The sequence below is a fragment of the Carex rostrata genome, chromosome 17 (genome assembly GCF_964058835.1).
Source record: "Carex rostrata chromosome 17, lpCarRost1.2, whole genome shotgun sequence".
NCBI lineage: Eukaryota > Viridiplantae > Streptophyta > Magnoliopsida > Poales > Cyperaceae > Carex > Carex rostrata.
This window is the reverse complement of record NC_135934.1, coordinates 4,871,980-4,886,998: the sequence shown is the minus strand read 5'-3', so window position 1 is coordinate 4,886,998 and position 15,019 is coordinate 4,871,980. Positions and strand designations below refer to the sequence as shown.

The 15,019-nt window shown below is 32.8% G+C and overlaps 2 protein-coding genes and 1 non-coding gene across 7 annotated transcripts; 1 reads left to right on the top strand and 2 right to left on the bottom strand.

The window, feature by feature from the left end:
• Nucleotides 1-3,482: 3,482 nt before the first annotated feature.
• LOC144568453 (uncharacterized) lies at nt 3,483-6,747 on the top strand. Of its 3 annotated transcripts, none has more exons than XM_078318808.1 (3): nt 3,483-3,795; nt 5,234-5,640; nt 6,086-6,747. In XM_078318808.1, exons 1-3 carry the CDS (start codon nt 3,631-3,633, stop codon nt 6,519-6,521), a joined length of 1,008 nt encoding a protein of 335 aa, XP_078174934.1. In that variant the 5' UTR covers nt 3,483-3,630; the 3' UTR covers nt 6,522-6,747. The 3 variants fall into 3 exon arrangements, with proteins under 3 accessions (XP_078174934.1, XP_078174935.1, XP_078174936.1); XM_078318809.1 differs by having other exon boundaries at nt 6,052-6,747; XM_078318810.1 differs by having other exon boundaries at nt 6,055-6,226.
• A 2,947-nt stretch (nt 6,748-9,694) lies between these two features.
• Nucleotides 9,695-14,668, bottom strand: LOC144568712 (uncharacterized). Of its 3 annotated transcripts, XM_078319082.1 has the most exons (4): nt 14,326-14,637; nt 12,721-12,959; nt 10,033-10,066; nt 9,695-9,942 (listed from the first exon to the last, which is right to left on the bottom strand). In XM_078319082.1, exons 1-2 carry the CDS (start codon nt 14,529-14,531, stop codon nt 12,734-12,736), a joined length of 432 nt encoding a protein of 143 aa, XP_078175208.1. In that variant the 5' UTR covers nt 14,532-14,637; the 3' UTR covers nt 9,695-9,942; nt 10,033-10,066; nt 12,721-12,733. The 3 variants fall into 3 exon arrangements, with proteins under 3 accessions (XP_078175208.1, XP_078175207.1, XP_078175209.1); XM_078319081.1 differs by lacking the exon at nt 10,033-10,066 and having other exon boundaries at nt 14,326-14,668; XM_078319083.1 differs by lacking the exons at nt 9,695-9,942; nt 10,033-10,066 and adding an exon at nt 10,416-10,499.
• A 22-nt stretch (nt 14,669-14,690) lies between these two features.
• On the bottom strand, nt 14,691-14,762 carry TRNAQ-CUG (transfer RNA glutamine (anticodon CUG)). The gene has a single exon. It is a non-coding gene; the product is annotated as a tRNA-Gln (tRNA).
• Nucleotides 14,763-15,019: the final 257 nt, after the last annotated feature.

The following is a 15,019-nucleotide window of genomic DNA, read 5'->3' as shown; positions in this document are numbered from 1 at the left end:
TTTTTTTCATTCTTTATTATAACTTTTCACTCTACTGTTAAAAAAGGCCGACATTTTTATTTTTACCCCATTAAAATTTATTTTAATAATAATAACCAAAGTTTAGTAAAATTTTAAAAATACCCCACCCGTAGAATTTTTCCACGATTGGAATTTTAATTTCAATTTTTTTTTTTTTTTTTTTTTGTATTGAAATATTAGAAATGTTGGATATATTTCTTTGAAAATAGATGAAATACAGTATAATTTGATTTATTAGAAAGACTAACAAATAACCCGGATCAATATTTTTCAGGCCGGATTTTTCGCGGTTGTAAAAAAAATTAATATATTTCTTTATGTATTATTGGAAAAAAAATAAAAATGCTTAGATTCTGAGTTATTGATCCCGGTTCAAAAGTCACTTCTATATAATCTAGAAAATATTGTGATCCTTCTAGGACATTTAATTTATAAAAAGTTGTATCTATTTTGAGAATTCTTTTTGAATAATAATTATTAAATAACTTAAAGTTTTTGTTTTTTTTCAAAAATAGATACAATTTTTCATAAATTAAATGTCCTAGAAGGATCACAATATTTTCTAGATTACATAGAAGTGACTTTTGAACCGGGATCAATAACTAATAATCTAAGTATTTTTATTTTTTTTCAATAACACATAAAGAAATATATTAATTTTTCTTACAGCCGCGAAAAATCCGGCCTGAAAAATATTGATCCGAGTTATTTGTTACAGTCTTTCTAATAAATCAAATTATATTGTATTCCATCTATTTTCAAAGAAATATATCCAACATTTCTAATATTTCAATACAAAAAATAAAAAATAAAAACAAATTTCTGTTTTATAAAAAAAAATTGGAATTAAAATTCCAACATGTGGAAAAAATCTACGGGTGGGATATTTTTAAAATTATTACTAAACTTTGGTTATTATTATTAAAATAATTTTTTAATGGAGTAAAAATAAAAATGTCGGTAAAAAAGGGAGAGAGACAAAGCTGGAGACGAAGAGAGAAACTCGTATCATGATTAATTATTTATAATGATTTCCGTGTTTGGAAATTAAAACAAAAATTGTTCAAAAATCAAGAGTTCGAGATCTTCACAGATTTTGCAATGTTTTCGGAAAATAAAGAATTTGATGTCATTCATATAAAATAAATAAGAAAAAAGATTAATCCAGTAATTTACTTTCTCTGTCCGGCCGTTAATTCATATCATCTCAGGTAACATAATATTTATGTTTAAATCGGACGGTCCGATCAAAATCCACACAATTATTAAGTCCCGGGCCGAACGCCGGAAGGAATTCAATCCTCTGTTATTTTTTTTTTTATATATTCATTTAATACTATTCAATGTCCGAAGGGACAAATGACTTAAATTCTCTGTTTTGTGTCTGTTCGGATGGTGGAAGTTGGGATTTTAAACTCAGTAGAATATTTTTTGTATTTATAATATTAAATAATGATATGTTATTAATGTAATTGTGGGTCGTCTATTTATTTTGTAACTTTCAATATTAATCTTCAATATTATTTGAATTCATTTCTCCATTTATTTATTGTAATTAATTTTTATAGTTTTTCATTTACAATTTGTGACTTATAAATAGAAATTTTGTAATCTTGTATTGTACATATATGAAATATATGAAAAATGATATTGACATCTTTTATATGTTCTCTATATCTTGTTTTTTTTTTCTTTATTTTATAAAACATTATCAGCACAAGATTTTTACAAAATTCAAGATAACTTTGATATCTTTTATGTTAATATCATTTAAATAATTGATACTTTTAATTGGTAAATTTTAAATGAATTAAGTTATAAATTTATCTACATTTATTTTAAGATGTACAATATTGTTCATATTAATTTTATACGATATGTAATTTTATTCCCTTTCAATAATTTATTTTTTCCGAAGAAGATTTAAAAAAATATTCTTTTTTTTTCCTTTCAATAATTTATACAGTTATATTCATAATATTCATTTCAATGAGCCATATTCTTATATAATGGACATCCAAAAATGAGTATTGTGTATATAATTGTAGTTAGTCCATTCAATTTATCTCTCTCGATATTAATCCTCAATTTATTTTTTCAATATTCCATTACTATTAAAATTATACTATGCTTTTATTAGAATTTATTTTCCCATTTATTATTGTAATTAATTTAGATGATTTATTATTTGTGACCCACAAATAAAGACTTTGTTAGTATATATATAATATATATGAATAAAGAGATTGATATTTTTTATATGTTCTTTATAATTTCTTTTCTTTATCTTTATCTTTATCTTTATAACATAATAAACTGTATCGATGACATTATTTTTTCTCAAAATTTTTAAAAAGTAGCATGGTATTAAGATTTATTACCGCAATGAATCGAGTGAGCTGTAATAAATCGTTATGACCTCCAAGGGAAAATACGCTCCTCTGAGATATCGCATATTTTACGTGAATTTTTTTTGGAAAATCACAACCGTTCAAAAATGTTCTGCACGAATCTCAGAGTTCCAATAATAATAGCTTCCTTCACCATCCCGAATAGGCACCGGCCATGTCGATCGCGCAAAATATGAGATATCTCAGAGGATACACACTCGGCACAAGGAGGGAAAAAATAACAGCAAACTTGAGTGGGTTATAATCATTCATTACGTTTATGAGTCACAAAGATGAATTTATGATCATATTAATTTTTAATTTTAAAAATAATAATGTTACCAATTTAATTTATTATTTTTAATACTATAAAATTAAAAAATATAAATAAATTGAAATCGATCGTGTCCAAATTAATTAACTTCATCTCTGCCTGTAGCGCTGGCCTACACTTATTGATTTGTTGCTATGGTCTCTCCCCCAAATCACTGCCCGTGGGTCCCATTGCTCCTGGCCTATAATCAGGTGCCCATTAAATTAAACGAATCCGACCCAATACCACCTTTGTCTTCTAGAAACTTCCATAGTTCTAGGCTTCTAGCTACACCTTAGATACTGACTAATGGGTCCCACCAAAAGGACCCTTTATCAGTGAAAGTTGTGACTTGTGCATTTACGCAAGGGTCCCATTCTCCCAGCCTTTTCGTTCACGTCTCTATCTTTTTTACTGAAACCTCGGAAGCAATGGGACCTTCCTATTCTCCAATCCGAACCGTTCAAAATCGATCAAACGGCTTCAATTACCTTTCTCTTTATATCAATATAATTTATTAAAACAAATCAGATATAATTGAAGCCCTTTGATTGATTTTGAACGGTTCGAATTGGAGAATATGAGGGTCCTCCTTTTCTCAAGAAAATGAGCAAAAGGAGCAGATTTCATTCCCTGAAACCTCATATCAGGAAGAAAAAATATACCTACGGGTTTTTCTCAAAAAAAAGAAAAAAAGAAAAAGAAAAAATATATTAAAGAGAAAGCAGAAGAATTTAATAAGCGCCATAATAAAAAGGAAACAAGCTCCACAGAAACGCTCGAAACCGAAGAGCACGAAGAGGAGAACCAGACACAACAGGAAACAGCGAATTGTAGCTCAAGTAGAGACTAAAGAGGACGAGTCACGAGAGCGGTTGGCCGTGCAAGCAGAGGAAGGAGGAGGCGATGGGATTGGATTACTACAAAATTTTACAAGTCGATCGAAATGCGAAAGATGAAGACTTGAAGAAGTCGTATAGGAAGCTGGTGATGAAGTGGCATCCTGACAAGAATCCGTCGAATAAGAAAGAGGCGGAGGCTAAATTCAAACAGATCTCTGAGGCGTATGAGGTGAATTTTTTTTTTTTTTGGGTCTGATTTAGTGCAGATAGGTTGCCCAACCTGTTTTGATCTCTTCAATCTGAAGTTATTACTTTTCGATTGAAATAGGCCTGTCCTTTAAAAATTATCTTCTTTAATCACCTCAATTGGCCAATTAAAAATTGAGGCATAGATTTGGCTGCTCAATTTATTCTTATTATTCTTTTAGTTGGGGTTCATACATTCAGACTCTTGGTTTAGGTCGATATGAGTGTGGTGTTACCCAATGCCAGTGGAAAATTAAATTCAGTTTGTTTGTTTTTGGAGTATCTTTGTATCCTTACAACCTTAATCTCAAAATCAAAAAAGGTCATCCTTTGATCCTTATCCATGCGTTTTAGACAAGTAGAGATTCATTAGATCCTCTAAGCTTATGAAGTAGCATAGGTCGATCTTAAAATGTGCAACTTGTCTGGTAGATGTTCTACCGCAACAATCACACTTGAAAAATATGGTAATGGATATTTAACTAATTTCCATTTTTCACTCATGATCCATAAGCTGATTTTTAAATCTCAAAGAAATATGTTGTTATCTAGTTTCAATTATGAATAGTGAATTTAGCTCCTCTACGGATTCTTGAGAGGTCATGTGACGCTTCTTTATTTGATAATATGAAATTGAGATTCAATTGGAACAGAAACCCAAATCCGACAGTTTTGAAAATACGAACAGCTCTTCTTTTGTGTTCGCACCCAATATCTGCGATCCTCTGCGAACCAGCCAGCAAAGCAGGATCACAGACTTTGTGTAGCAAATAAATAAAAAATTCTAGAGGGTCCAAATTCTATAAGTTTGCAAATTCAGGTTCCTTTTCTGACACTAATCCTTTTCGTATTACTGAATAATGAAGTGGTCATTTGATGCATTAGAACTAATTTTAAAAAAAAAAAACCCTCAAAGGTCAGCTTTACTTAGATGTTAAAAAAATGGCAACTTTGACGGTTCGTCACTCATCTTAATTACAGAGTTCTAACACAGACAGCTGCACAATTTGAGGTATAATTTTCTTTTCAGACCTGTACTATTAAAGCCACGTCTATTTGTGCAACCATTTCTTTCTGTCGACATGCAACAATCCTATCTGGTATTGGTTTGCTGACTACCATCAACATTTTTTTTACCAGCATACTACTGTCATCATTATATTTGTGTATTCCTTTTTTTTTTACCATATTAAAACAGCGATTTTAAAAAATTATAAAAAAATAGCAAAACAATTTCCAAAAAATGAAAATTTGGCTTCCAAGCACAGTTTAATATGGAGAATATGTTGTACAAATGTTTGAAATTTGAAAATGAAGATATGAGCTGGAAGTAAAAGGGGCACTTTACTTCCCAAAGCATGATAGCACAGCTCATCTATCCTATTAACTGTCTGATATAAATTTTTCCAATCCATGTTTAGGTGTTAAGTGATACCCAAAAACGCACGGTCTATGACCAATATGGTGAAGAAGGTCTTAAGGGCCAGGCCCCCCCTACAGGTCCTGGCGGGCCATCCTCTTTCTTCTCCAGTGGAGGTGGCCCTGGAGGCTTCCAATTCAACCCTAGAAATGCTGATGACATATTCGCTGAGTTATTTGGTTTCTCTGGCAGGGGAAGTGGGAGAGATGGGGGTGGTGGCGGGTCTAGGTACCCAGGTTCTATGTTTTCAGATCATTTACTTCGCACAGCTTTTGGAGGCGATGCAGGCCCACAACGGGCCCACAAGGCGGCTCCTATAGAAAAAAGGCTTGCTGTTAGTCTTGTGGATCTATATACGGGTACCACCAAGAAGATGAAAATTTCTCGGGAGGTTTCTGATGGTACTGGGTAATTTTTTTTTTTTTTTTAATTGTTATTATATTTGAATTTGCCTGGACTGTTTTAAGATGATGGCATTGATTACATCTATCCTTCAGTTAGATTATTTATCAATTAGCGTTTATTCAACTGGTAATTTATCCATTAAAATTAGATAAACAATGGTCTTATCTTAAGAATAAGAGTATTCCCAAATGATAGGATGCATTTAACAGAAGCATGTTAAATTAGAGAAATTCCATCTGTTGTCATTATGACATCTCGTTGGGAAATGATGGGTTTAATTTAAGCATCTTAAAAAAAAAAGAGTTTTCTGTTTGTTATATTTATTGCTAAAGTAAATATTCTAATTATAGCACACATTATTCTGGGAAAGATGAAAGTCAACTAACACGTTTTCTTTTATTGTTGTTTGTTCAGAAGTAGCCTAATTGTTCAACATTATCAATAACAGGAGAATAAAAGAGGTAGAGGAGATCCTAACAATTGACATAAAGCCAGGCTGGAAAAAAGGGACGAAAATAACCTTTCCCGAGAAAGGCAATGAGGCTCCAAATGTAATACCTGCAGACATCATCTTCTACATAGATGAGAAGCCGCACGATGTTTTCACACGTGACGGCAACGATCTGGTTATGACACAGAAGATCTCGCTGGCGGAGGCATTGACTGGCTGTACTGTCCAGCTAACTACTCTTGATGGTAGAAATCTGGCGATTCCTATTACTGCGGTGGTGAGTCCTGGGTCCAAGGAGGTTGTGCCGAAAGAAGGCATGCCGATTCCAAAAGAACCTTCTAGAAGGGGCGACCTCAGGATCAAGTTTAATATCAAATTCCCTTCAAGATTGACTAATGATCAAAAGTCTGGGCTTAAAATGCTATTGAATTAGCTACCCAAAAAATTAGGTTAGGCTTTCTGTGTGAGTTGGGGGGTTTAGATGTGAATATCTGTGTGCTAAAGTTCTTGTCATATCATTATCTCATTAATAGTACCTAAGGCTTTTAATACATGGGCTTTTTTATTCACTTGCAATCAGATTATTAAGGTAACAAGTCAATTGGCAGTTTTAATTTCTCGAAATATTATCTTTTTAGGCAGCTTTTTCTGTCTCTCTCTGCAAGTTTTTATCTTAATTTCTGATATATGAGATACCAATATTACTGTGGTACCATTTTATATACGCAGCTCACACATCTAAGTTTTTGATACTGCTACGATTATTTTCAAATCTGACATTCATTGAGCTTGTTATTCATGTTGTGGTTGCCCTCCTCTCTGGCTAATGTATTAACAAAGATTTTCCTATAGGAATAGGATTTTACTGGTACAAAGTACATAAATAGCGGAGTTGCGCTTTTAATATTAGTGGTACTGTAAAAAATTTGTAAATGTACATTCATTTTTCATATTGGTCCTTTTACTATTTGTAATTATTCAAAACAGCCGTCCTACCATTCAAATAGAGATAAATGCCTGTCAAGCAGACTGAACTGTTTAATTTCTTAGGGGGGTTGTTTGTAAATTTGCATTGCATAAGTGATAAGTGTGACACGGGTTGGAATCCAAGATAGTCAACGTTTGCAATAAGACGCCAGCATTTGCGGCAATCAGGTATCCTTGGTAGTTGGTAGTTGGTACGTACTAGGACTAATTCCAATTACACATCCAAAGCTGACTATTATACTAAATCAACTTTTGCATAGAAAATTATGTACACATAAAGTTTACAAGTAGAAAAGTTTAGGGACCAATTTGGGTGAGGAGTTGATATTATAGGGATCATTCGGTGAGGAGTTGATATTATAGGGACCATTCGTGTATTTTGTTCTTCATTAATTTAACAACACTAGACATTTTCTTTATATACACTATCTTTCCATTTTAGCTTTTGCTTGCCTGCGAGTACATGAAAAAAATAAAAAAAATTAAGGATCAGCTCACTCTCACTGGGGATGTCAATGGTATTCTTTTATCTATTTATGGGATCTGTACCAGATAAGGTAAGCTTAAAGCATTTTCAATTAGTATAACGGGTGAAGGTACAACTTAAAAACTATTTTTTTATCTATTATCTTGTAGGATAATTATTAAAAATAAAATTATATATATAGATATATATTTATATGAAGATGATACACATTATGATAAAATTTTGTACTTTATCAAATTTTTGTAATATAAATTAAAAATATTTTATCAAAAGTCAAAAGCATAAATTATAATGTGAATAGCACATTTTTATCCGTTTATTTAATCCGTACCGTATTAAAAAAAAGAGAGAAGGGTCAGACTTGTTTTTGTTAGTTTATCGGATAGGGTAAAAAAAAATTATTGTACGGATGCATGTATAAAAATGCTTTTGCCTGACTTGTATTGTATCTGTTGACACCTGTAACTCTTAGACAATTAATTCCAGAAATTTGAAAGTAATACGAAAGTAGTATATAAAATAGAGTAGAACTAGGGTGTTGACCGTGTTGTTAAGCTCATCAAGCTGCTTAGTAAACTTAACTTAAAAAAAAACTATCAAATTGAGTTATAATTCAAACTGCTGAAACCGATCTACTTCGTAAGTTATACGCTTACATGCAAAATTTATAAATTATTAAGTTGATATAAAGTCAGACTTTTAAAAATTTTGACAAAAAAAATAAACGCATTAAAATTAATTTATACACTTTTTTTTTAATGTTTGACTTTATACACAATTAATTCGAGAATATATAAATTTCACATGTAAATACATCACACATATTAGGTAGAATAGTTTTAGCGGATTTGAATGCGTTATTTGAAATCCATCCGATTAAATTTTAAAATTAAATTGCCAAAGAACTTGCAGCTATAACAACTTGTACAAAAGCAATAAAACATTGATCCAAGCTGAAGAATTCACCCTCTGATCGGAAACAATGGAGCATGAGAAATGAGTTCATTTCATTAAAGGGAGATGAATAGAAATGATTCTGATTTGAAATTTTCTGATCGGAAACTATTTACAAGTGAGTAGAATTCATTTTCAAGAGTTAAAAAACCATCCATTATATTTATTGAATTTACAGAAATTGTCATTGTTAGGGTTTCACAGAACTAAAAAAATGGATGTTAAATTGAAAAAAAGAAAGTTACTCGAGAATGATAGAAGTTTGGAGAAAGCAACTCAATACTTTGTCGGACCTCCTAATGTGAAGAAAAGAGATCGATTTCACCGTGCAGTTGATGAAGGAAGAGAAGAACGAAGAGGGTAGATAGGTCTTCTCACGAGCAAACAGTCAATTCTTGCCAAATACCTACGTTTTGGTGAAGATTTGCTGACGCGATTTGATGGTCGAAAAGTCGCGTGAATTGAACTCTTCTCTAGCTTCTCTTTTTTTTTTGATCAAAAATCAGGCAGAGTCTAGATGCACTTCTCTAGCTTCTCCTTCGCTTCCAATCACAAACGCGACAGGCAATTCTAAATCTATTTCGCGTTTGTCGCTCCCTTCACCTTTCCGATCAGAGAGGCAATTCTAAATCTATTTCGCGTTTGTCGCTCCCTTCACCTTTCCGATCAGAGAGGCAATTCTAAATCTATTTCGCGTTTGTCGCTCCCTTCACCTTTCCGATCAGAGAGGCAATTCTAAATCTATTTCGCGTTTGTCGCTCCCTTCACCTTTCCGATCAGAGAGGCAATTCTAAATCTATTTCGCGTTTGTCGCTCCCTTCACCTTTCCGATCAGAGAGGCAATTCTAAATCTATTTCGCGTTTGTCGCTCCCTTCACCTTTCCGATCAGAGGGTCAATCTAAAATTATTTCAAGATGGAAGAGATTTTGGAAGAAAGCTAACGTATCTTCTGTGGTGGCAGATTCGTTTGAAAGATGTGTACTTGACTACTTTTGGTTCGTCAATTAGCCTAGATGTTTTTCCATGTCGGATATCTAGCCGGAATTATCCATGCTAATTTGTTAAAATAATCTCATTTTAATATTCTTTATCTGGCAAATTTTCAAATTTTGGACAAAGCACTCATGGTGGATATTGCATCTTTGCTTAATATTGCAAACACGTGTGAAAAAACAACAAGAAAGGAAAAAAGAACACTGAACTGTTGGCTTTAGTTACAGTTTAAAGGAACAGTAACTTACATACTGGATCTTGATGAAGGCACAAATCTGCAGCATCTTTTAAAGAAAATCAACACACAAAAAATGCACATCTATTAGCGCTGAATGAATTAAGCTAATTGTATTCTTTCTACAACTATTGGAGTAAAGCAACGCCATATTAGGGTAACTATGTCCTTTCCATGTCTAAGAATCATTGCTTCACCTGCATCAAAAAGACCATGAATTAGAAAAAAGTGAAGAATTATTGGAAGAAAATTATCGAATAACACATATTTGCACTTTGCAGTAGTACCTTCTAATAGCATTAAGGGGAATATATATGCTATCTGTCAATGAAACAAACCCATAACAAAATCAAAGGTTACATAGGCAATAATTAGATAAGTCACATACCAGGTAAGTTATAAATTGTAAATGTATATAGGCAATAGTTAGATATGTCACATATGCTATCTGACTCAAGCAAATTACAGACATTTACAACCATTCAAACAGTTTGGATCACCCCGGGTGCTGACTCAAGCAAATTACACACGGACGGTCCAAATTAGTTCATTTAACTTGGCACGAATCTCAAAACGGACCCCCTACAGCTTCTATAGGCACTTGATTGACTTTGGCCTGGCTGGAATTAATCTGGGCTGTCCGTTTGTAATTTGCTTGAATCAGGTACCTGGGAGGATACAGATTCCACCCCAAGTTCCATCTAATGGTTTCTCCCTGTGGGACCCACAAATTCACATGTCATATCAGCAACCCCTGCTAGGAACATGACAGATCTGACTTAATTGGTAAAACTAAACAAGAAAATCCCATTTGAACAAACCCTTATTTTCAGAGACTCACTGAAAAAAATATGGAAATATCTTGAAATTAATCCCAAAAAGGGAGAAAAACTTGGGATCCAAATACTAGTCCAAATAAAAAAAGCAGTGCATTTGATATATGTTCAAAGCAATATACAGAATAGGAAATCACCAGCAATAGAATTTCATTTATAGAAAATATTATAACATAATAGAGGGAAAAAGAAAGAGAGCCTTAGTTTTTTGATACATATAAGGATTGGTGGAATTTTTCCAGATCCAAACTTTGGATCGGAAACTTTTTTTACCGATCCAAAGCAATTTTTTTTTTCCCAGTTGCTTTGGATTCTCTATAGTACTTTCTTTCCGACTCCAAACTATGTTTTTCTCCACAGGATGGAGGTCCTAGAGGATCCAAGGCAACTAAACAAAAAAAAAAAGTTTTGGATCGGTGAAGTTTTTGCATGGAAATTTCAAGGTACTCTTCTCTTTCCCTATAATATATTTGATAAATAAAAAATTCTCGCAGCAACACATACATTATTACATATTCAAGACAACCTAAAGACTTGTAGTAAGTGTGGAAACAGTATATTAGATGGGTTGTGGATATTGGCAAGGTTATGTGGTAAAACCGTAAAAGTGATTTCTGCTTTTTTTTTGTTTTACTTTAAAAAAAAAAATTATAGTTTCATGGAGGAGGCTATGGTACTGGTGGGTTTCATTTCTAGCCTAACCCAACTTGTTTGGAACTAAAGGCTTGGTTGTTGGAGGCTATGGTATTATGCATAGCTCATAATGGTTTGTACTACAGACCAGTATCTTCATTTTCAAAGTCCAAACAATCGATCTAAACCAAGCTTCTAAATATCTAGCTATAGCGAAGCTATACCGGTTTTGGACCCAGAAAGCTAAGCTACGGGCTAAAACTGCGCTAATCAAGCTACGACCGCTATAGGGGTAATAGCGGTCCGCTATAGCGCGTAGCGGCAATAGCGGTCCGCTATGCTACATGGGTTATGATTTTGCAATTTTTTTTTTCTGAAAACATGATTTTGCAATTTTAATGGGCCTTAATATCTAGATTGGTTTTTTTTTTTTACTTTATTAAGCTATATCAATACAATGGAACATGTGCGGGCTATACCGCTATATCAATTAAATTTTGTATCATGCATTAATATACGGTAGTGGTATATTTTGAATATAAAATATATCGATAGTTTTTGAATTAGGGATATTTTGAATGACAATTTGAACTTTGTATTGGTTTAATATGAATAATATTAGAACTTCTTAATTAATTTGATATTTGTTTTCTTGATGAGACATTTTTACTAGGCAAAGCCTTCTATGGACATAAGGACCTATTTGTAAAATGAATATATTTTTATTTTTAAAGTTCAAACAGTTAATCCGAACCGTTCATCTTGTTCTCCATATAAATATGTGCTTGGAGACCAAATTTTACATTTTTCTGATTTTTTTTACTATTTATTAAGATGGGTACAAAATTCAATGGTCTGAATTTAATATTTTTTATACCCATCTTAATAAATAGTAAATAAATTCAGAAAAATGTAAAATTTGGTCTCCAAAGATATATTAATATGGAGAACAAGATGAACGGTTCGGATCGGCTGTTTGAACTTTGAAAATAAAAATATATTCATTTTACAAATAGGCCCTTATGTCCATAGAAGCATCACTCTTTTTACTATTAGTAGAAATATAAAATATAATTTTTGAAATAAAAAAACGCTATTTATAATAGCTTTCGCTATAGCTCCGCTATTCGCTAAAGCTTTTTTTTTTTGTCTCCCCGCTACACCGCTATAAACGCTATTTAGAAGCTTGATCTAAACTGTTCAACATGATCTCCATAACAAAAATGTACTTGTAAATCAAATTTACATTTTTTAGAATTTTTTTACTATTTTTTTAGATAGGTACACTTGATCTAAAGATTCTAGACCATTAAAAAAGTAGTGATTTTCACCTATCTTAATAAATAGTAAAAAATTTAGCCTGCAAGTACATTGCCATATGGAGATCACCTTGAACGGTTTAGATCGACTATTTGGAGTTTGGAGACGAAAATATTGATCAGTAGTACGAACCAATCTGCACTGTGCATAGTACCATAGCCTCACTCATAGTTTCATATAACTTACATCTATTCCATCCTTATTTGTCCTTTGAAGTGACTTTTCTAGAACTCCCAGAAACAACCTCATCCATGGTTTGCCCCTGGCGCCGGTACCGGCCACCGGATGACACAAAGCCAGGGCATGGCCGGTAGGCTTTTATGGGCCACCAACTGAATCCAGGCACTGTTGCTATGCCTCCTTGTATCCTCCCCTCTCCATTGCAACCACTCTCTATCTCCTCTTTTCCACAAGCTTTACATCCCCTATTATAGATAATATATCATTTCAGTACCTTGTTGCTATTAGAGTAAATTACATAAATGAATCCTCGAGTATGATCAATTTCATATTCTGGTAGATATTGTTTCTAATATCCATCAAATTCCATTTACACTGCCAGTTATTTATTTATATATTTATTTGGGGGGGGGGGGGGGTTGTTTAAATTCTTTCATTGTTGGTGTGTCTGGCTTTTGCCAGTTTAGATATACAGAAATAGTTGATTTCAGTGAATCCTATTCCATTTATGCAATTGCCAGGAACGAGATTTTGCTGTATTTTGTTTTTGTTATTGGTGACATAAAAATCCAGACTTTTAAGTAAATATTCCAAATATACACCTCTATGGCAATGATGATAAAGAAGTGTTATTCCACAAGAACTATTTTCATCCCAAACTGAAGATTTTCCTCTCAACTGCCCTGTAATTATTTCATACTGTATATAATCTCAATACCATCCATTATGAATCAAAAGTCATTTTCAAAACATAGTAACACACTAAGTTTGTTAAAAGCAATTGGATTAAACACAATATTTTTTATTTAAATAACAGACAACAATGCAAAATCCATAGATATTAATATGATTATTGCCTATCATATAAAGCAATTTACTATCGCAGCACAGTCCAGGAAGGAGAATGAGACAGCCAAGGGTTGGATGGAAATGCAGAGGTGTACAGAAAATAATGAAAAAGGGAAGCCAAAGGATATAAGAGACTTTGAGACACAGAAATAAAAAGGCAGTCAAGCAGATTGAACTGTCTAATTTTCTCAGTGGGATTGCTTGTAAATTTGCATTGCATAAGTGTGATACTGGTTGGAACCAAAGAGAGCCCAGTGTCACATTGGTAATGAGATGCCAGTATTTGTGGCAATCTGGTACCTAGGTACCAAGTCGGAATAAATCCAATTCCACATCCAAAATTAACTAATACACAAACGAAATTTTGTTAATAAAAAATATACATATAAAAGTTACAAGTAGAAAAGTTTAGGGACCAATTTGGGTGAGTATGTGATATTATATGGACCATTTGTGTATTTTATTCAACATTAATTTAACAACATTCAACATTTTTTTTATGAACTATCTTTCCATTTTTAGATTTTGCTTGTCTGAGAATTCATGAAAATAACTAAGGGTAACTCGCTCTCACACAGTTAATTCCAAAAATTTTAAAGGAATACAAAAGTAAATGGAGTATATCAAAATATAGTAATGTGACAGAAATTAATACTGTGCTGCATTTACCATTGAGAGATTTCAGTTCCCAATTGGGGTAAGTGTTTGTAGTTCTCACATGTCACGTGTAAGATTAGACTGAAACAAGATAATAACAATTACCTGAAACCAGGGTCTTCCATATTTGGACCGCTTGCCTCTTCTTTCACCTCCTCCTCTTTAGTCACAACCGAGGAGGTCTCAAGAGAAGAGCAAATGAAGAATCTTTGTCTATTTAGCTGTGTTCTGGCAGGAAAACGCGAAGGAGAATAGGAACGGGAGGGGCAAATTGGGGAAAGAGGAGTTATCGAAAGAAGAGATATAGCCATTGTTAAGCTCAGAGCCTAGGCTAAGGATGAAAGGTTTGGAGAGGGGAGAGGGGAAGTTGTGGTTACTGGCGACAGAGATTTTGTGGAAAAAAAATAAGTGCTAATAACGGGTGGTGAAGTTGTAAAGTGTTAAAAAAAATATAATTGTAAAACAAAAGAAGGTTCCACCGAGACTTGAACTCGGGTTACTAGATTCAGAGTCTAATGTCCTAACCGCTAGACCATGGAACCATTTGTGAACTAATTCTAAATATTTTATATATATTGATGTATTAATCTAGCCCCAACCTTCCAGTACACAGTTAATTAAAAAAAAGGTGTAATAATGTTTTTTTTTCTATTAGAAGTCCGGTACACCTCTTTGTGATAATTGAATCTGAAAATTCACACCAATGCGCTGCATTTAAAAAAAAAAATAGCGTGCTAATGCTTTTTTATATTTTCCCAATTTTATTTTTAAAACAAAAATAAGTCAAACATGTAAATTA